General features: G+C 42.4%; 1 protein-coding gene across 2 annotated transcripts in view; it reads right to left on the reverse strand.

The window, feature by feature from the left end:
• rap1gapb (RAP1 GTPase activating protein b) overlaps positions 1-21,581 on the reverse strand; it is a 61,467-nt gene that overhangs the window by 19,230 nt on the left and 20,656 nt on the right. The window contains exons 1-3 of one of the 2 annotated variants that reach the window (XM_071519118.1): positions 5,261-5,335; positions 3,286-3,321; positions 1,337-1,384 (exon numbers count right to left, since the gene is read on the reverse strand). In XM_071519118.1, the coding sequence (XP_071375219.1) occupies positions 1,337-1,384; positions 3,286-3,303 (66 nt within the window). In that variant the 5' untranslated portion in view covers positions 3,304-3,321; positions 5,261-5,335. Of the gene's footprint in view, positions 1-1,336; positions 1,385-3,285; positions 3,322-5,260; positions 5,336-10,729; positions 10,824-21,581 lie in introns of those variants that run through there. The other variant, XM_071519117.1, reaches the window with a different exon arrangement.

Genomic DNA, 21,581 nt, shown 5'->3' on the forward strand with positions numbered 1-21,581 from the left:
ATTTGCCAAAAGTTGAAATGTTTTATAATTTCTGGCACCCTATGCTCTGGGTGCTAAAAGCTCACAGTACTGTTGTGAACAAGGAACAGCATGTCCTTTCCTTTGAAAATACCAAGAAAAATAAACCAGCGTCATAAAGAGGGATTCCCCAGTAGATGTGCAGCCATACTGTTGTGTTGTGTTGTGTTGGGTGGGAGAGATGCTTCATTTCAAGTATTGGCAGCTAATACATGCAAGTCCAACACACGTCATTGGACATCACATAATAATGAATCCTTCAGTACATAAAGGAAAATAATGTCCTTCTGTACTTGGTGATTTCTTACATTTCCGAGAATGTCTTTCAACAACCGCACAGAACAGGCCTGAACCTGTTCTATTCAGCTGTGGGTTATATGTGTAGGCTGAGAGAACGATAGCGATCGCCAATACCTGTTTTTTAACAATGTTAGTGTGGAGTTAGGGCTGCAACTAACAATTATTTTCATTGTCGATTAATCTGTCGATTATTTTCTCGATTAATTGATTAGTTGTTTGGTCTATAAAATGTCAGAAAATGGTGAAAAATGTCGATCAGTGTTTCCCAAAGTCCAAGATGACGTCCTCAAATGTCTTGTTTTGTCCACAACCCAAAGATATTCAGTTTACTGTCATAGAGGAGTAAAGAAACCAGAAAATATTCACATTTAAGAAGATGGAATCAGAGAATTTTGACTTATTTTTCTTAATAAATTACTCAAACCGATTAATCGATTATCAAAATAGTTGGCGATCAATTTAATATTTGACAACTAATCGATTAATCGATTAATCGTTGCAGCTCTAGGTGGAGTTTTCCTTTAATTGTTCATGCCACTAGCACTGTAAAACCACTAAATCTCTCCAATACTGGCCAATACTTCACTGTATACTTCATGCTAGCCCATACGTTAAAGTCTTCCAACCAGTTCCTACAAAGTCCAACTCCACAAGCAGGTAATACAGATTTGTGAGTAGCCAACCCCTCAAAAATTGCCAGATTTTTGACAGGCCACAACAACAAATGGTTTCATATCCCTCCTGTTGACGATTACCCTCAATTGCGTGTGCCTTCTGACCTGACCCCAGGCCTCCCGCTGAGGATATCTTACAGAGTCTTCTATTCCAACCACATTAGCCTGTCTCCGCGATAGGATGGCTGAGGATTTTGCGGCTCTAGTCCCGTCGAGTTCCTAACTCAGGCGGTGAGCATCCTAAACCCTGCCTGACAGCTGATAAGGAAAGGTTTAAAGCTCTGCCTTTACGGAGGTTTTACCAGCCCGTGGCCTACGGGGAGATGTGAGGATTCGGGACTCACTTTGAGGGGGGGAGGGAGGGGGCATCGCTGCTCATCCATTCTGCTACCCTGTGGGGTGAGAGAGACAGAAAAAGAGAGATACTGAGGGAGCAGGTGAAATACTGACGAAACAGGTAGACACATGTGGATGGACACAATATTCACACACCCACAATATTTTTGATTGCAAAGTAGCACGTAATGTTCCTCTGCAGTGTGATAGCGGGAGATAATTCTTTGTAAGCATTATTCATGTTTACGTAACACACAACCTCAATCACCAGATGGAGCACAGAAAGAGGAAGCAGAAGTGGAGAGATATGAGAGAGTTTAAGAAGATAAGCAGGAGAGTGTTGGAGGTCCAGGACAACAGGGAAGGTGTTTCCATTAAGCCAGACTGCAGATATCATCAGCCACAATTCCACTTAAGGGCCCAACAAGGCTAAACAAGGCTGTCTATCTGTTCTATCTATTCTTATTCTGCTGACTCACATCTACTGACAGTTCCCAAAGCACAGACAGAGATGAGTAACAAAGCTTTCCTGATCTGTGCCCCTCTTTGCGTGGAATACCCTGCAGCAACATTTGAAACTTACGGAACTTGACACTCTTTGACATTTTTTTTTTTTTAGGACTTTGGACGATGAAAAAGTTGGAAGTTGTCGATGTGTTCATTAAGTTCATTCTGTGAGGACTGCGCCACTGTTTCTTTCGCTTTCCTTCCCTCTTTCCTCTCACATTTCTTCTGAGAATGTTATTTATAATAGAATACTGTATATTACCGTAGTTCTGCCTGTTGTCCAGGTCTTGCTTCTGTAAACTATCCTTGATCTTAATGGAAGTAAAGTGGATGAATAGTTTGAATGAAAAATAAAAATCTCCTCAATAGGAGATTAGCGCCTTGAACATTCAATTCAATTAAAATAGTTTCTAATGTTTTCACACCTATGCATCAGGCTTTTCATGCCTATTACTCTTCTTGGTTCCGGCACTAGTCTTTTTGAAAGATGTTGTTGTTTAACCCTGTGTTTCACTCATTATACGCCGAAACAACATCTATGTGATTAGTTCAGCATCATGTTGCCAACAGAGATATTACTATAGTAGACAGTTATGCAGTTATACATAAATGAATAGCACTTTCAATCTGGTTTTCATAATCAAGTCGCCCATGGCAATAGCAATGCTACAAAGTCAATTTGACAAGCTTTACGGCCACTTAGATAAACATGAAACAGAAAACTCATTCTGTTTTAAAATCATTTTATGTTTAGACAAGTTTATTGCAGATCAAAAGAATTATTAGATTTTTAATTGAAAATTCTGTCTCTAAAAGTAGATGCCTCCATTGATGTACTGTCAAAGACGCTCTCAGATCAAGCTTTCTGTTTATACTGTGTTGATATCTATTCAAAGGCTGTTTCAGAATCTATTACTTTTCTTGCTTCAGGTACTTGTACTTCTGAAAAGATGCCGTTGTTGAAAGACACGGGGCAGAACATAACCAACTACATAACCAACTGCATTCCTACAACACCACCACAGCATATTAAAAATATCATGGCATTTCACCCTCTGATGACACAGAAAAAACGACCCGGCTGTGAAGAGAAAACACAAAGGCTCTGTTCAGCACATTCTGGATCCTCGTGTGTTTAAAGACAGCCTAAGGGGATGCCTTATACATTGCTGTAAATCCTAAAAAAAAAAACATTAATAGCAAAAAGAAACACAAAAAATGATAGATACACAGAGACACACAAAAGTGTTGGAGGGGCAGGGATGTGAACTGGAATACAAAAATAGCAGGAAAAAGAGCAGAAAAACAGGAGTCTCGAAATAGAAAAGAACGGGACTTTTACGTCCAAAGGAAATCAAATTCTGAGGATGTCATTTCATTAAAGCCTGGGTAGGAGGAAGTACAAGTTCGGGCAGGGAGTACAAAAGAGCCAGTAGACCATTTACCGTACCTGCATCCTCTCGATCATGGCAAACAGGTCCGAGGTCTGGGGGAGAGAGTCGAGACAGATCCAAAAAGGGACATAGATGTGATGGTTTGCTGTATTGTGTGCGATATGCTTGCCCTGTGGTCAAAAAGGTCCTCCTCGTCCGTACATTTAAAGAGCAGGCTTTACAGTCTCAAGAGAACCAGACCTACTGTTGGAATGTCTGACACCTCTGACCCCATATTTCACTAAGGAGGCGCCCTCTAATGCATCACCCACCCCACCGAGGCGCCATTTCGACACCAGTCTCACTGAGGCTCCATTCAGCGCTGGGAGAATCATTCCTCCACGCTTGAAGACATACGCCCTGCAAAACAGCTTACTCTCTCAAGAGAAAATGAGCCTCAAAGCTCCATGGTGTTTCTCTCTGTTGCTACAGCCAACAGCACATCTGACTGGGTCCGTGGGCCAAATTAGCTGCAAGACACTCCAGTTTTGTTGCTGCGTGTCTGAGGCACTCTAGTTACATGAATGACACACACTTAACTTATTAGGTAACAGGCCAACTGCTTACAGATATAGACTGCACGAATGAGGAAATGAAAACAAATTGAGATGAACGGTCTGACAACTGGATTTCATGTGAACCGTGGGATAATCTTAATGTTTTGTAATCAATTGTGCCCAGAGGGTGTTCCAGTACTAGAGCTGCCCATTAGATGGCGAGGCGTCAATCCTGCCACCAGATTTATAATTAAAAGTCAGCCACAGAGCAGTGGCACAGCCCTGCCACAAAACACGATTCAGTGAATTGTCCAATTAGCAGAGGTATCTGTACAGAACAAAATAGTAGGAATACCCGCAGGCGAGCACTTCTAATCACGTTGTGGATTTTAAGCAGCTCCATCCTGAGATGAAGACGGGGAGGATCACAGTGGCCCTGACGGCAGGGCTTGTCGGGTGAGCCCTCTGTTCACCATGTAACACAAGTGGACTGAAGTGCCAAGCTGATGTTTCCACATGACAGCTTAAATTTACTGGGGGGGCTCTGCAGGGCACGCAAAACACACACACACACGCACACACACAGGCACAGACACACACAAATACATAAACGTGCCTACATGTATGCATACACACACACATGCACGTACTAAAGCATGCACATATACACACATGTACGCATATGCACACCCACACTAAACACAATGTGCTCTTATATGTTAAAACGCACAAAAACCTGAATACGGGTCTCACACACACACACACACACAGACAGAGACACACACACACACAGACAGACACACACACACACACACACCTGGCCCTGACCCAATACAGCCAAAGGTGCAGCCTCAGTCCATTGTTCCATGAGAAAATAAACAGTGCCATATGATATTCAGGGAGCTACTGCTACCGACTGCAAAACAAACATCAGCCTCGTCCTATGCTGACCAGATCACCAGTGAATCACTCAGATCCCAATGTGACCATATCAGTGTTGTGTCACTCAAAGACAGAAATGCACTCCTGGATTGTGTAGGTGCTGCTACAGAGCAGAACTTCCACAGCCTCAATGTAAGTACTTAATTTAAGGAATTCGCAAACATTGTTTTGGCAAGACACGTCGAAATAAACAAATAAGCATCCGGCACCCTCTGAGACACAAACACACAGTTGAGTCTGTCTGTATGGGGATCATCGTATGGCTAAGTAGTAGTAGGTTTATAACAGAACTGGGGGCAACAGTAAAGAGAGTCACTTATCTATGTATGCAATCCACAGCAAGCTCATTTCTACTGTTCTACTGCAACAAACTGTGACTTTCTGTCTCTAAGCTACATGTGAAGACAAGGTTAGTTGACACATTGTCAAACCTCATTGTACTACAGCTGTAAGAATGCTTAAGTATATTAATATATTTAACATTAACTGACAAAGTGAACAAGCAACTATCTACAGCAAAAAAAAAAAAAAAAAAATCCAAAAAACTACTCACATCACTGCGGCATCGCCTCTTGTGAGAAGGATTACTGGTACTGGGACTTTGCAACAGTCCATCCAATAAGGCATTCTTAGCTATCCTAAGCTCAGTCATCGTTCCACAAGCACGGACGCAGGCAAGCTGACAAGAGTGAGGGTGTTGATGTCACTGTCAGCCACGAGGAGAAGGGTGAGATTGACAATGACAATTCACACTCACTGTCACTCAGGCAAGAAAACTGGGACAGAAAAGTTGATAGCTGTCCATCAGAATCCATACGTCTGTGTGAGGTATAAGAGCATATGCCTTAATATAAGAATATCCGTTCCCTCCCTTCCTCTTTTCACCCCTCTCCGCAAACACACACACACACACACACACACACACACACACACACACACACAGCTGCTCTCTGGGAAGTACCAGCAAGGGAGGAACAATGTTTCTCCCCTCCCTGTGTATACTGCACAACTATCTTCTCTCTTTCTTCCTCTCTTTCACACAACACACACACACACACTTGCATGCACACACACACACACATACACACAAAAACGGCATAGTTCCCCTTTTTTCCATATCATAGTGAGACTAGCAAGAGTCTTCAAATTCAGCAGCCTCATTCCTCCAGCTTTCACACACACACACACACACACACACACACACACACACAAACACACACACACACACGGTAGGAAATTGACAACCATAAACATAAAAACAGGTCAGCACAAGCATTTCTTTTACCTTGAAAGTTGTTAAAAACAAACTTGAATACTGCATTCTTCTAACAACACCCATGAGGTCAGCACATTTTCATACATTTTATAGCACATGAAGAGAAGTGGGTTAACTACACCTAAAGTCCTGTTATAGGTTCAAAGAGCTACTTCTTCTGTGGTGGTTTCTCTATGAACTGAACTGCATGTTATCATACCATATCACAGACTCACATTTTCATAGCTCAAACAGATATTTCCACTCCTTTTCTTTCCAAGATATTTTCACAATCAAAGCTTGATAACATGAAGTAGCCATGATGACAGGATAGGAAACGTCAACACGGGCTTTGCAATCGCAACTATAGGGGAATGCATCAGGCATCTTTCACTGCATCGTGTTCTTGGTAAGAAAACAACGCTGTGAAAGCTCCAAGTGTTATCACTCCCACCAGGGGAGATATGGGAGACGGGAAGGCAGTCCAGTTCTCTGCGTGTGTAGCTGCCACAGCCTGGTGGAAGATTCAGCCAACGTCAATGCCTCCAAATTCATCGGTGCATCGCTAAACATGGGCACCATAAGAGAGAACAAGAGATAGCGGGAGATAGAGGAGGAAAAGGAAGCGATATAGAGAGAGATAGGAGCGGGAGGCAAATACGATGAAAGGCGAAAGAGAGAGAGAAAAGGGAGGTGTTGTTCTGTGAAAGCAGAGCCTCGTCTGTGCAGCTCTCTCCATCAGACGCACCTCCACTATCAGATATCAACAAACACTACTGACCTACTTCTAACTATACAAAAAACACCTTGCTGAAAGCTCTCCACAGCACAGATTGCATTCATATGTTAATGGATCCACATTTTGCGCTGAAAATTAAACACAATCAGCTAACCCACTGATTTCCCCAGAGGAGAATCAATGGGAAGTAGACAAAATGAGGAGAGGTTTCATGCTTTGAATAGGACACACTCTTGATATAGATTTATATTCATTAGAGACAGTTTTCAGTGGAACGTGCAACTGCAAGTGGTTCAGCACCAGATTAGGTTGGTCTTTATAACACTGTCTCATCATGAGGTTACATTTCATTACTGCCTGTCTGTTTACACAGGTCTAGACTGGCTTACGCTGAAGGCCAACCTGGGATTTGGGAACAATTATTGAATCCTAATCATATGCGTGCCTGATGATCATGTATAATTGTTGTACGACAGCAGAATTCAGGGGAGAAATTAATTAACAATTCAGGTTCACACTGTGCGCAACGGCTATGATTCAGTTAGAAACCATACTGATTGTGAATCTGCGTAGGTTAGTGCAACACTTCAGCTCAAGCCGTTAGCAAAGTCAACCTGCTGTTGTATGATCCTGCTTGGTTTCAGTGGTAACTAAGTGGTGACATTATGAAACAGTATGTACTGTAAAATACCAAGACAAGTAATAAACAGAGAGTCTGGTGAATGGATTCACAGGTCTCACTTAGGGCTGGGCAATATGGACCAAAAATCATATCTCTGTATTTTTAGGCTGAATGGCGATACACAATATATATCTCAGTGTTTTCTACTATTTTCTAAGTGGGCTAAATGTTCAGTTGTAAGTCAAAGCCACATGTGAGATGTCACAAGCACTTGTATTAAAACAAGACTGTGATCAAAATAAATATATGATATGGACAAAATCAAATATCACGATACTTTTTGACCAAATACCTCAATATCGATATTGCTCCAATATTGTAGGGATGACTATATTTTATATTTACACAATGAGATTTTTGATAAATAATCATCAGTAATGTGGATATAATTACTAAGTGGGTAAAGGCAAATAATAGAACAGCTAGAACAGTCTGGTAAGTTCAGAAAATTGCATCACTTTACTGTAATGCAGCCTTTAAAACCAGGAAAAGACAACACTTATGCCATATCACGATATTACGATATCCAAAATCTAAGACGATATGTAGTCTCATATCATGATATCGATATAATATCGATATATTGCCCAGCCCTAGACTCACTCTGAGGCTTCTCTGACGGATTGAGACTTGCAGACTCATAGGCTTCATTTCCTTTAACCAGGGAGTTACGCTGCTCAGGTTTAGGCTCCTGCCCTCGCAGAGACAATAAGGAGCCCTCTGCAGTGAAAGTGCTTTCAATGTTTCAATGCCCGAGGGCTTAGAAGCTACACATCTCTTTTCTCTGAGTTGATTACCAGTGACTGTGGTGAGTGTGTGTGTGTGTGTCTATGAAGGAGAGATAGCGTGAGTGCATGAGTGAGTGTCTGACTGACTGATTCAATGATTGACTGAGTCAAAATACAGTATGTGTACGAGGGGCATCGTTATCCACGACCGACGACAGTCCTGATCTTTTTCTTCAGTCTCCAAGCTGAAGACAGATTGAAAAGCTCTGACTCCATCCAATACTTCATTAACTCCTCACTACTAAAACTCCATTCGAATTTCCACAGAAAAATTGCCAGTGGTTTGCATCCAAACCATATACCCCCCCCTCCCACTTAAACTCTCTGGGTTAGCCGCAACCTCAAAGGCAATGCAGTAAAATGGAAAACCCAACTTCAAAGAGAGTCAATCAATGGGCACAGAAGCCTATCATTCTGGCCAGAGAAAATCCATTGGGGTCCATTCATCTTGTCTGGCTGCAGAGACCCGCATGACCTTGCTGTGGCCACTGGGGCCTGAGGAGCACAAATGGAGCTCAGACAGATGGCCTCTGCACTATCAATGCCTCAGATGAGCTGGTTGATTGCCACAGTGGTTAAGGTCTATAGAGCTGCAACTATGGAGCTTTCTCTCTGCTGAATGCACCTCTCTTACTGACTTAACACAAGCACAAAGCAGTAAACAATCAATATAGACAAAGAGCCGCAGCAACTGGAGCTACTGGAAATGGAACAAGCGTAGAGTTAATCTATACAATAAGATGCTATTTGCATTCTGCTGAATATTTTCTGGGCATTAGCGTGCGTGATGCATTAAAAGGCAAAACCTTGACCTGTGTCCTTTTAACATAAGGCTTCTGAATCCATGATCAGCTCCCCATTATTGTTCAAACTACCAAGGTGAGCAGGTTAATGAAAACATCAAGGCAAACCTAATAAGTGAGTGTTTGTGATACGCAAACACATTGTACGTGTATGGATGAGCAACTGCCTTTGTTTGAAAACAGATTTTTGAATTGTAACTGGTAATAGTGTAAGACGTTCAGGCCATCTGCTATGATCGCATATTAAAACACACTGAAGCAAGGTATCTGACTTAAATGCATAAGTGGCCACCAAGCCCCGACAGCTCCTTACTGTGAGGCTCTGAGACAGATACCATCTTTGTAGCTGTTACTACATGGTTACACTGCAACCTACAGGCCAACAACCCTGTGATAATATTAATATTAATATGCTGCTCAAAAGACCGCCACAGCAGTACAGCACCTCTCTGCGTACCATATCCAGTAAAATGTACTGTATCTTAAGTATTCTCTAAATCTCTCTGATCCAGGCACCGTATTTCTTAAATCCTCTGGGTCAACTTTGTTCATTTCAGAAACACTTGGCTGAATTACTTAAGGAGCTTTAAACCACAACCACTGGCAATTGCTAAGGCAATAAAACTATAAAGCTCTAACCTTTAACAACCCTATTGTGTGAAACTTTTCATCCCATACACTTGGACATACAGCACACATACCCCCTATAGTTTACACAGCATAAAGCTACCTTCCACTAGAAATTACACGAGTCCCTCTCTATACCTTTTAACATCATAAAGTCATTAGGTCTTACAATTTTACAGTCTGTGGACAGCGGTCACAGCCAAATATGTAAGACTCTAAACTGAGACTCTATGAACTGGGATGAGTGTGTATCCCTGCTACACACCCCTGATGAGGGGTCATCAGGGGTGTATTCTTTCCAGCCCCATATAGCTGCACATTATTCAGCCCTGTGCAAATTGTATTTCCACTGCATGTGTGACAGAAATACTAACAATGTGCCTCCTATGGTATGTAGTGGACAGGAACAGCTGCTGCAGATCTATATTCGTCCCGGGAGCCTGTGACAGAGGGCAGAGACAGTTCTGTCTGGCACCACAACAGACTGCCAACTAGAGCTACAGGGGGGCCATTAGAGACACCTTTCACCTGGGCACTGGGAAATGGGACTTGGTGGAGACAGGTGAAGGGGATGATGAGCGAGGAAGAGAGAGGAAAACAGTGAAACAGTGGGAAGTAAATAGATGCAATGAGATTAGAGATGGACTGGTAACACCTTTAAATGCCAACACCAATTCCATGTACTAAACTTTAAAAGTGTTGGCCAATACATCCGATCTTGGTGAGTAGTTTATATTCTGGTCATTTCATGGCGGTCAAGTGCCAAATAACCCCCATGTTAAAACTAAGTGGTGTTGGCCAATACCGAGTACCAAACTGACCAATTGCTTTTAATAAAAAAACAAATGTAGACTTAGGATATGAGGGTCACTGGGAAGAACTCATTTAGATATAATACATTTTCCTCTACATTTTTCTTGATTAGAGAAATCTAATATCTTTCAATGTGTGAAAAATTAAGAAAATCATGCTTTGCTTTGATTTGTGACATGCTAAACTTCTCGGTATCAGATATAACTTTGGGAGAAAATATCCGATGAGATATTTTAGATCAGCTTTGGCTCAACACAGATATGGTGCATCCCACATTTAGAAATAGGATGGTATCAGGTTGGAGCCCTTTGTTACCTTAGAAAGCGAGGGAAGAGGAAACGGAGGGTGGGAGTGTGCTAGCGAGGGCTCTACTTCATCAGAGATGCGAGGAATCCTTCCATCTTGTTTCCTGTGAGTCAGAGAGAGAGAGAGAGAGAGAGAGAGAGAGAGAGAGAGAGAGAGAGAGAGAGAGAGAGAGAGAGAGAGAGAGAGAGAGACAGAGAGAGACAGAGAAAGAGAGAGAGAGAGAGTTATGGCTAGCCTTGAGCAGAGTTTCTTGTATAAGGAGTAAGAGCACAGGAAAATGACTGTAATGCAATTGACTCATCCCATCAAAGAGGATCATTCAGCCCTCCCTACAATGAGAAGGGCGCTATCATTACACCGGTGTCCTGAATCTATGTTTCTTGGCTCAGGGGTATTACAAAGACTTCCTGTCTTTTGTGTCTGACTTACCCGCAGCGCTAGCCCTCACACCAGCTGAGTGGAGGGGCAAAGAAATGAGTGTGAGTAAACAGGCGAGATGATGAAACATTAGAGAGAGGGAGAGCTGAGCAGAGGAAGAGGTCAGTATAGGAAGTAACAGGAGCCTCAGATCTCCTCTCTTAACCCGCTGCCCTCGTCTAGCTCTCTGATCGCCCCCCGTCTGCTCCGTCTGATGGGAGAGCATTACCAGTCTGACCGGGATTCTGGTCACATCATATTACTTCACACTTTGTCTCACACATCAGTCAGCCGCTAGAACTGGCAGCTCGTCTGTGCGTGCATCCTGTCCGCAAACCTACAGCAGAGGGCATTTTTAAGCACTGCTTAGGAGAAAAGGAAAAAAAAACCCAAAACAATAGCACTATCTGATTTTGGAGAGTGAAGTGAGAATTGGTGATGTGAGCGGTGTAGGCACACAGACACACACACACACACACACACACACACACACACACACACACACACACTTCCTCCATTTTGCCATTTCGGCAGAGGAGATAGCGGTTTAAAGGCGGAGAGGTTGAAATAAGATTATTTATCAAGTGGTCTTGCTTCTGTAACACAGTCCATTATCGGATATTGCAGCTCTCCCCATCTGAGGGCTGCTTTGCCCGTTACAGCTGGGGATAGTCTAGGTGTCAGAGTAAACAGTGGTGCACTTTTCTGACAACAGACAGCTGACCTGCAGTACAGGTTAGGGAATCCATTTGGGGCTGAAAGTTTATTTTCGCAGCATCCTCCGCTCCTCAAGACAGACATTCCTTTTGAGTGTCAACTTTCTTATGCCCTTTATAAAATGCAGCCGGAATAACATGAAAAAAATTATGTCAAACCCTCCTTCAAGCCAGGAATGATGCATTCAAATTTGTCTATATCTGCTTAGGTTGAGATGGCTTCTTGTTTAACTAGCTCAAGGGGGCAATTAGGCTTGGAAGGTTGCACAATAAAGCGTGATCAATACTTCTAATGTGAGCGACGTTGTTATCATTATTGATCAAATAGGAATGCAAAGGTTATATTTTCTTCTTATACCTCTGCATGTACTGAAAATCACTTTTTTGATTCATGTTTTTTTAATGTTGTTTTTTTCTCCTGCGTAGGTGCATGTCACCTACGCAGTCCATCACTTTCAGCATGCAGATAGCAACCCCCAGCCTCCCATGTGGCCCTATCCATATCCATGTTGAAGGGCAAAAAACAACAGTACAAATCGATCTTGATATAGGAAGACTGAACCGACAAAAAGATGAAGGTAGCCCGACAGCCTGCCACCCGCACTCCAGGAGCGCCGATGGCATGCTTACTGGCTCTGATCGCAGAGGATGAATACGTTTATTTGTGTGTGTGTGTGCGTATGTGTTTGTGCTGTCAGCGCATGGATTTACAAGCCAGATAACAGGCATACATCCGGTGAAAGTGTAAATGCTGAGTTCGACTCAGGCGAAGATTTCACATGGTGTTGAAAGCCTGGCATATTCGGACTATCGCAGCAGGCATACATTATCAAATACCACCTTCTGTGGCACCAACAACCTGACATGACATGACATGAAGATATGATATGGGTCTATGTCTGTGACACTAGTCAAAGAGAAATATATATACATCTAGTAGTTTATAGTCTAAAAGAATACTGAATGCACCACAGTAACTCTTTCAGTTGTTGCAATGATCGTGGCCTAAAGAAAAATCCATACAGTGACAGACTGAGGACACATACTGTGACAGTCCATCGTCTGTTGCAAAGGCACTGAGGTGCAATGGTGCGACAGATAAATTATTAGCATGCAGAGGGCATGAAGAAAGCATGGATGTATGATCTGGGCTGATGGTTTTGCCTGAGGTTACAGTGATATGGCTTTTCTGTCTCTCAGTTCAGCAGCTACAATGTATGCATCTGTGGGATAATATGCATTCTGCAGGCCCACAGTTGCAAACAGTTGCAACTGCAGAAAAACTGCATAACTAATTCCAAAGTGTACATGCTCAGTGTGTGAGTTTCATGATCTTTGGCCCATTGAACCCTGCCACAAACCCTGTTATATTATTTCAAAAATACATCTATCAATGAGAAAACATTCTATTCTTCATTCCTTAAAAGGGGCTCTGTGTAACATTTTGTCATTCACAAAATTAAGACCACATTTAAACCCCTGTTGCAAACAGGATGTTCCTACCTGTCCACTCTCCTCCCTGGCGTCGCTCAACATGTTTGTTTTGAAGAGCAAGAAGAATGAAAAGAACTGATAACAGCGCATGCATTCCACTAAGGTAAACTAATGTGAAGTTTAAACTATGCAGTTGGAATAGTGGAACTGGAATAAAGTTGTGTAAAAGTATAACCAGTTCCTGTTTTGTGCCTTAAAGCAATCCAGCAGATTTCCCATAAAATCTTAAGAGAATAGAGCCTTGTAGATGCTGCCAATCACCTCGCCAATGATCTTGTTTGTTTACGGCAATTATACTAATGTCTCCAAATGATCATGGTAACGATTAATGGGTGTTAAAATGCTACACATAGCAGTGCCTACAGTCTCTCAATATAGCGTATGCTAAAGTGTTAGCATGGAGTGCTGGAGCAAATGATCTACTGGGGATACATGGATGATTTTGGCGACTATGTCTATGCCCAACTCATCATTTAATAGGCAAGATGGCCAATTGGCCAATCTCCCGAAACCTTGATATATTGATATCAGACCTTGGCTTACTAAATAGCCATGTTTTTTTCTGGACAGAATCATCTAGTTTTTGAATATTGCGTGATGAATTTCAGGCAGCAAAAGTTTACCAAAATGGATACAAAGCATTCTGGAATTAAACCCTTCAATTAATCTGTGTGTAGCCAGCAGCTGCCTCCACAGAGCGCTGGGTCATGACAGAGCTCTGATAAGAATTCCAACTTGCTCTAGTCCAATCATGGCTGGGGATGTGCTGCACCTGCAAATATAAATGAGCTGGGCAGCGGTGAATGCTCCGCAAACAGAATATAAAACATAAATTTGAGCAGGATGGGTCTATGCTGCAGTCAGAGACAGGAGAGTGGAGAGGATCAAAATGAGTCTGATAAAGTGAGTCCAATAAAATATGTATCTCTTATATTATCACTTCTGTACTGCAGACTATAACTAAATAAATTTTTAATGTTCCATAAGATATACTTGGTTTGCTCACAGGGTTTAAAAAACAAATGACAAATCATGTTATATACCATACAAACAATCATCGAGAAAAGTGCCAGTTGGTGATACCAGTGAGGGAGGTCTTATCAACTGGCACTGTTCTTGACATTTGTTTGTAGAATTATGTGATGATTAGTGCTTAGTCATTACTGATTATTCTTAGCCCACGCTTTGCCATAGCTCTAGCAAAAATGTAGTTGCATTTTAGGAGGTGGGTATGCTGTGATCTACCATCCAAAACAAGTCAATGGTAATGGTTCATAGGTGGGTATACCCTTACATCCAGAGAAGGTGGTGATTACAGTGTATACCTGCATCTACTTTCGACTACACTACCAGCCCCAGCCTTGCAGCCTTATGTGGTACACAAGTTAGTCTACAGATAATTTCTCACATTTTATTGTTAGCCCTGCAAAACCCAGCCAGCCTAAATTCAGGGGCAGCCTACTAATATGCATCAGCATAATATTCATCCCAGGGTCTAAGAACCAAATTGACATAGGGCTACCAAAAATAAATGATTAAACCAAATAAGGAAACAAAAAGTGTAGGATGACACATAAATAATCACAGTGAGGGTCATGTGGCAGTCTGATGCAAAGGTCTACAAAGGTCCTTGGTAAATACTGTTAGCCTTGGGCTATGTACGGTGTGAAAGTGGCTATTGCGTGTGTGCTGGCCAAACAGATTAAAAGATTTCTTTGGCAACCAAAAGATAGCCACGGGCATTGCAGGAAGAGTCAAATATCATCAGATCTAGTGCTGCTAGGAAACCTTGTCTATTAACGGTAGAGTAAACTTGCCTATTAACAGTAGAGTAACCTTGTCCACTAAAGCTGACCAAATGAGCTTTAATAGACAAGTTCTCCTCAGCAATGGGACTTTGCATGGCCTGGGGCAACTCAGCCTATTTAAAACTTGGATTGAAAGCACTGTTTGTGGGTTTGTAACTATGGCCAATCATCTTTATGCAACAAGATGCAAAATAAAATCACAAATGTTTTTTTGATGGGAAATAGAGAGCCATAAATAATCATCAAGCCATAGCTAACTCTGCTTGGCCTTGTAGAACCAAGGCTAATGACAGTAAAACAGTGGTTGTTTCTGTAATTATTATAGTCTGATAACATAAATTGCACAATTGCATAATTTGCAGAGGGGGTATTGTCTCAGTGAAACAGGGCTTGATATCCCAATGGTATTTCCAATGCAAATCCAAATCAGATGGCAGGCATTTTCAGGCTGGCTTGACAGAAGCTCCTATCAGACAACAAACAAACAAACAAACAAACAAACAACAAGCAAACAACAAACCACTGTTCCAGCACGCTGATTACCTGCATCAGTGAATGACTAACTATGCAGTGCTAATCACTGATCAATAATATCAATTATAATTCCAGTTATGTTGAGGTCATTCTTTAGATTTTGGATGGACTGGTCTGGCTCTGTCAACATGAACACGTCTCGTCGATCGCAGCCGGAGGTCCTCGGCCACGTCTGGATTGAAAACAAGTGCTGATTGGTCCTTTGCCATCAGGGCTCCTAGAATGATCTGCAGAAATGACTTTTTATGTTCTACTTTTATTTTTCTTGCTTTGCTCACATTGATTTTATTGTTTGTAAAGCGATTTGTAACTGTGTTTTGATAATGAGAAGAATAAGGATATCAATATCATCAGGCTGCTACAAAGCTGGAAACAAGAAAGCCAACAGTTGCTCCACTGACAGTGAATTGGACACTGGATTTGTAGATACAGTCAAAGTACAAAAGGTGATTTTCCAGAGATACCGGCACATTTTCTGCTTCATAATTGTTAGCACAACAATGTAATGAAGCTCAATTGGATGTAGAAAGCTCAAAGCATTCTATGAGACCAGAAAGTCATTTTCCATTTCATTGCCAGTCGAGCAGCTCCAGGTTTTGCCTCTCAGTGACATACAGATTAAAGCCTCGGTGCTCTGGTTTCTTGCTTTGGGAAGGAGTCCCTAAGGTTCATAAATATTGAATGAAAATAATATTCAGATTCTTGCTTTAAGAGTGATATCTTGCTTGGCTGCACTGTTCCTGTTACCAACACCACATAGGCAAACACAAGCTCTCTTACACACACACACACACACACACACACACACACACACACACGCGCAAAGACAGACACACACTGAGAGAGACAAGCACACATAAACCCCTAAGCTTTGCAAGTCCACTTAGTAGAGAGCAACTAATCTAATCAAGTGCAGCAGCTAATGCACAATGAAAGCAGAGTCATTTACTCTAGATGACAGTCAGCCGGTTCCTGTATGTATGAGAGAGAAAGAGAGAGAGAGAGAGAGAGAGAGAGAGAGAGAGAGAGAGAGAGAGAGAGAGAGAAGGGTCAGGGTCCAGTATGGCATAGGATGAAGAAATCAGCGCAGATCAACTTCACAACGAGCGAAGACTCTTCTCTGTCCGTCTCTCTCCCTCTTTTATCTTTCACTCTCGTATTCACTTTGGCTGCCTCTTTCTCAATCTACACATCTCAGTTTCACAGTTTCTTCTAACCAGCTCAACGCACTCCTTCATCCCTATCCTTGCTTACCTGTCTCCGTAGCGCCGCCTCACTTGCCGCTAAATGTTTTCCTCCTCAACAACTTGGTGCTCCTCTGTGTATCGCTCCCTCCGTATGTCTGACTCAGTCTCTCTATCCTCCAACACCTGCTGTCGGAGCTCAGCCTCTCTCCTGTCAGATGATGCTGAGAGGAGCCCTCCCTCCTTCCTTCCTCCCTCTCCCTCTCTCCCGCCCTCCCTCTTTTCTTCCCTCCCTCTCTTTCCCCTCCTCAAATACATGCATGCATTTTTCCTGACTGTTTTTTTACTCTGAGGTAAGCACAAACGCTCACTCCCTCTCTTGCTCCCAATCTCTCTCTTTTGTTCTCTTTCTATCTCCCTCCTCGCTTTTCTCTTAATCTGTCTATAACAGAGAGCTGTCCATCCAAGCTGTTGGGCGTTGCTTTGCTTAGCATTCGCCTCACTGAGTGTGCTTGCTAATAGGAAATGTTGTTCATACAATAGGACAGAGCGCTCTGTCTGGATGGAGGACAGGATCGAAGGCCAAGTTTTCAAAAAAGGGACATCTCAAAAGGCGACATCAAATCATTCAGTCCTATTATCTGCCTCTGTCTGACAGCCTGTTCTAACATCATAAAACCCCTTCTGCACAAATTAGCCCATTCATCCTATACTCCATTTGACACATTAGTGGCAGGCAGTTATCTGAAAAGCTTTTAAATGCTGCAGATTCTGTAGCACACTCAGGTATGATGGAGAAAATCACTCGCTCACAGAGGAATAAGCATAGGTCAATGTTGTCCTATGTATTACGTAGTCGTCACATTTTCCCGTTTGGGGGGGGAGGCTCAACCCATAAGCATAACGCAGTAAAAGACATCACTAGTCACTACATGCACAATCACAACAAATTACAGTCTTCCACAGAAGGCATTCACTGGATCTCAGTCCAGTCTGAAGCAGATTAATGCTGCAGTGCGCCTGTTCACCTCAGTGACAAAGCCAACTTTCTGTTCTCATCACCAAACCTTCTTCTTCAAACCTACTTCTACCATCCAAAATAAGTCAAAGTTAGCATATCTATCTATATATTACATGATTTAAATCTCTGGGAGCTGGATTCACTGGGTGCTTTTAAAGCTACGTATGTTGAACTGGAGGCAGACACATTCAGGCTGTCGATGTTTTCATTAGCTAATCTATTTGCCCCTGTGTGCTCCTGGACTCGATGTTGACTTGCCTATTTTTAGCTACAGTTATTGTTGCTTCAGAGTGTGATCGTTATATTCACTCTTGTGATTTGTACCTTTTCTTTTATCTTGTCTGTCTGTAACATGCTAACTGTACTGCTGCCTGTCTTGGCCAGGACACACTTGAAAAATAGATTTTTAATCTCAACAAGGCTTTTTCCTGTGGCAGTTGCATAAAGCTAGTTTAAGACTAGCCTAAGCCTTAGACTGGTCTTAGATTCTCAGGTTGCTGTTTCATACAAGATGGCAAAGAAGAAGAGAGAGTCTTTAGAGACAGAAACAACCTGTTAGAGATCTACAACAATCAAGAAGTTATGAAGAGGTAAATATAGGTGTCTATAGCAAATCTGACTTAAGGTCACATTTAAGTCTAAGACTAGGTCTATCTTTATGCAACTAGCCCCTGGTTAAATAAAGCTAAAAAAAAAAAAAAGACATTAAAATATCAGTGGGAATGGCTCATAGGTGGGCCTACTCTTAAGTCCAGAACAGGAGTTTATGTATTCAGATTCAAAACAGTTTAGAAAAGAGTCACGTAAGTTGCAAAAATGTCCTGAATTGACTTTCAAATTATTTGCTGTTACTAACTTCTAGCACTCAATTGCACAATTGCATGACAATTGCATTGTCATGTTTGACAATTTCACACATTTGATAATCCAAGCAGGTAAAAACAAATGCTAAGAACGATTTGTAAACACTATTTGACCCATGTCATCATCTTACCAGATGTGCTCCACCTTCCGGAGAAGGGTGACAGAGAAGCTCCTGGATCTCAAGCCCATCCTTCCTCCTCCTGTCCCCCTGCCCTGAAGCATTACCTCTGGCTGCAGATTTAGCTACTTGCTGGTGTAGTCCTGACTGTACCAGGACTATCAAGCTGGTGGTAGCAGTGCCAATTGATAGGCTAGACCGCAGGCCCCGAAAAAAGCCCATTGGTGGATGTGAGCCAAGCCTTTTGGCGGCCTGTTGGCTCGTCCACACCCTCGTGTAAGTATAATGTTTCAGGTAGCTCAGAGCTAGCTTAAGCTCTTTGTTTTGAATACACTGCCTCTTACACACACACACACACACACACACACACACACACACACACACAGTCATACTTGCCACAATGAAAGGAACCCACAAATCCTGTTTTCTTTTTTCCTTTACTGTTCAGGAGGTTCTGGGTTACACTGAATATCCTACATGGTTTCCCTGCTCACCCAAGGAAGATAGAGTTACCTCAGGGAGGGTTGGAACCACCTGAGTGAGACAGAGGCCATGCTCAAACAGGCGGAGATAGAGCATGAAGCATGCAGGGTGAGTGCAATCAACACCTTTCTGCCCGTTTAGGGCTTCTGAGCTGACAGTGGGGTGGAGCTGGAGATGAAAGGGGATCTTTGCTAACACAGAGGCACAACAAAATGGGAGTCGAACCAGGTCATGGGTGGAGCTGGACTCAATAAATCTGCAGTATTTTTTTTTTTTTTTCGAGTTTGTGAGAATCCACTATAGAATTCTCATGCTAATCAGATGGTGTGCAATTACAAGAGCAATTGTATGTGGGTCATGCTGAGACTTTTTCATTTCTCATTTCATTAGTTTCATCCCTCTCTCTCAGTCCCTCGCCTCTCTCTGTGACTGCCGGCTCCCCAATCTCTGTGCAGTCCTCTCCCGAGGCAGCCTGACTAAATTTTACATTTACACATCTTCTTACTGCAGATGACACTCAAAGAATCAGGATCATTTTAATCGCCAAGGAATTTATCTTAGTGACTTTGGTTCAGAGACATGTTGACAACTTAGTTTCGCAGTACATACTGACACCCACGGTACAAGGACAACATGAATGCAGTGCAAGATGATTGATATGACTGACATGACATGTCAGTTGAAAGAAGGGTGAAGCTTGCACATAGCAAGTCAGTCAGTGTAGCTCATTGTCAAACTTCTCCAAAACAACAGAAGTGGCTGGGTCCTGGTTCTTTAGTTTCAAAAAGGGCAAAAAATGATCATAAAATGAATTCAAACTGCGTATGCTGCATAATCAAATGCTCTGCAGCCAAGCAATTACACTAGCAATTTTGAGTCCAAAAGACCAATAGCTACATGAGTATTTAGCGCAAGTCATCACTGTGAACCATTATTTAGCAATAATAATCAAGTCTTCATTATTGTTTTTCTAAAGCGTTCACACTTGCATGTGCCCACATGTGCGTGTTCATGCTCTGATGGACATGAAAAGGTGAATCTTCCCTATTTCCGTGTTTACACTCCTACACAGAGATCTACTCTGTTCCAAGTGACTTAAAACGCTAACCGCTACCTGACTTTCAAACAAATAAAGAAAAAGGTCTGATCGATAGAGGACAATTCCTTGCCCAACCTTATTTATTTGAACCTGAACATATACGGACGATGAACTCAGACAGATGGACGAAGCAGCAGCAACAGAAGCTCAGCCTGACCCTCAGCCAGAAGCGGGAGAGAGCGTTGGGAATCTGGTGGTGTAATTGTGAGATATCTCAGGCAACGCCAACATAAGATGAGAGCCTTTGCTGCACAGAATGGGATTTGCTCATGCTACCACTCGAGGAGCTGGATAAATTGTATATTTCTACGCTTCACAGATCAGGGTGGGTCCGGAAAAAATAGACCAGAAGGGGAAAAAGAATGGTTCCCATCTGGTTCCCGCACCGTGTCCACGTACGGTGGACACAGAAACACTGAATAAAATGGCTCTGTGTCAGTGCCAACACACGCACGTCTAAAAACTGGATCAACAACGCATATGGGGGACATCGGCCTAGGCAAGGGAAGCGATGCTGGTCGAGAGTGTGCATTTACCTCTGCATAGGAGTGTAAACACAGAAATGGGGAAAGATTGCATGGTCACATCAGAGTGTGAACGCATTCAAAAACAACGGTTTTAGTGAAGACTTGCGCTAAATACTGGTGTAAATGTAGGTCTTTTGAGCATGTGGATATACAACTTCATCTGTGTTTCGACTGACATGAGGGTGAGTAGATAATGACAAAAATTTCATTTTTGGGTGGACTATTCCTTTAAATGGTATAACCACCAGAGGAGGTAATCAATTATGGTTAGCTAACAGTTAGCCTAGAGGGACTGGAATCAAATTTGTTTTGACTTGCCCCGCTCCCCCGCCACAAAAATCTCTAAACTGGCGGGATGACAGGTTACCAAAACCCTTTCCAATAAACAAGCTTCTTGTAAGTCCATGTGACTTCTGCTTACAAGTTCTGGTTTGATTGTAATGGGGCAGTGCTAACAAACCAAATACAAAAATGCAACAAAGTAAACTTTTCCATTATGGTGGGGCCCAAAGAAACTGTAGGTGTAACTGTGCGTTCGAGTGTCATGAGAGACTCATGCAGGGGAGCTAATAGTGTTAGACACTCCAAAACAATCG

This window comes from Centroberyx affinis, unplaced genomic scaffold (assembly GCF_046629955.1).
Source record: "Centroberyx affinis isolate AG114_WGS23_722 - 3 ecotype Tasmania unplaced genomic scaffold, CSIRO-AGI_Caff_v1 ptg000659l_1, whole genome shotgun sequence".
NCBI lineage: Eukaryota > Metazoa > Chordata > Actinopteri > Beryciformes > Berycidae > Centroberyx > Centroberyx affinis.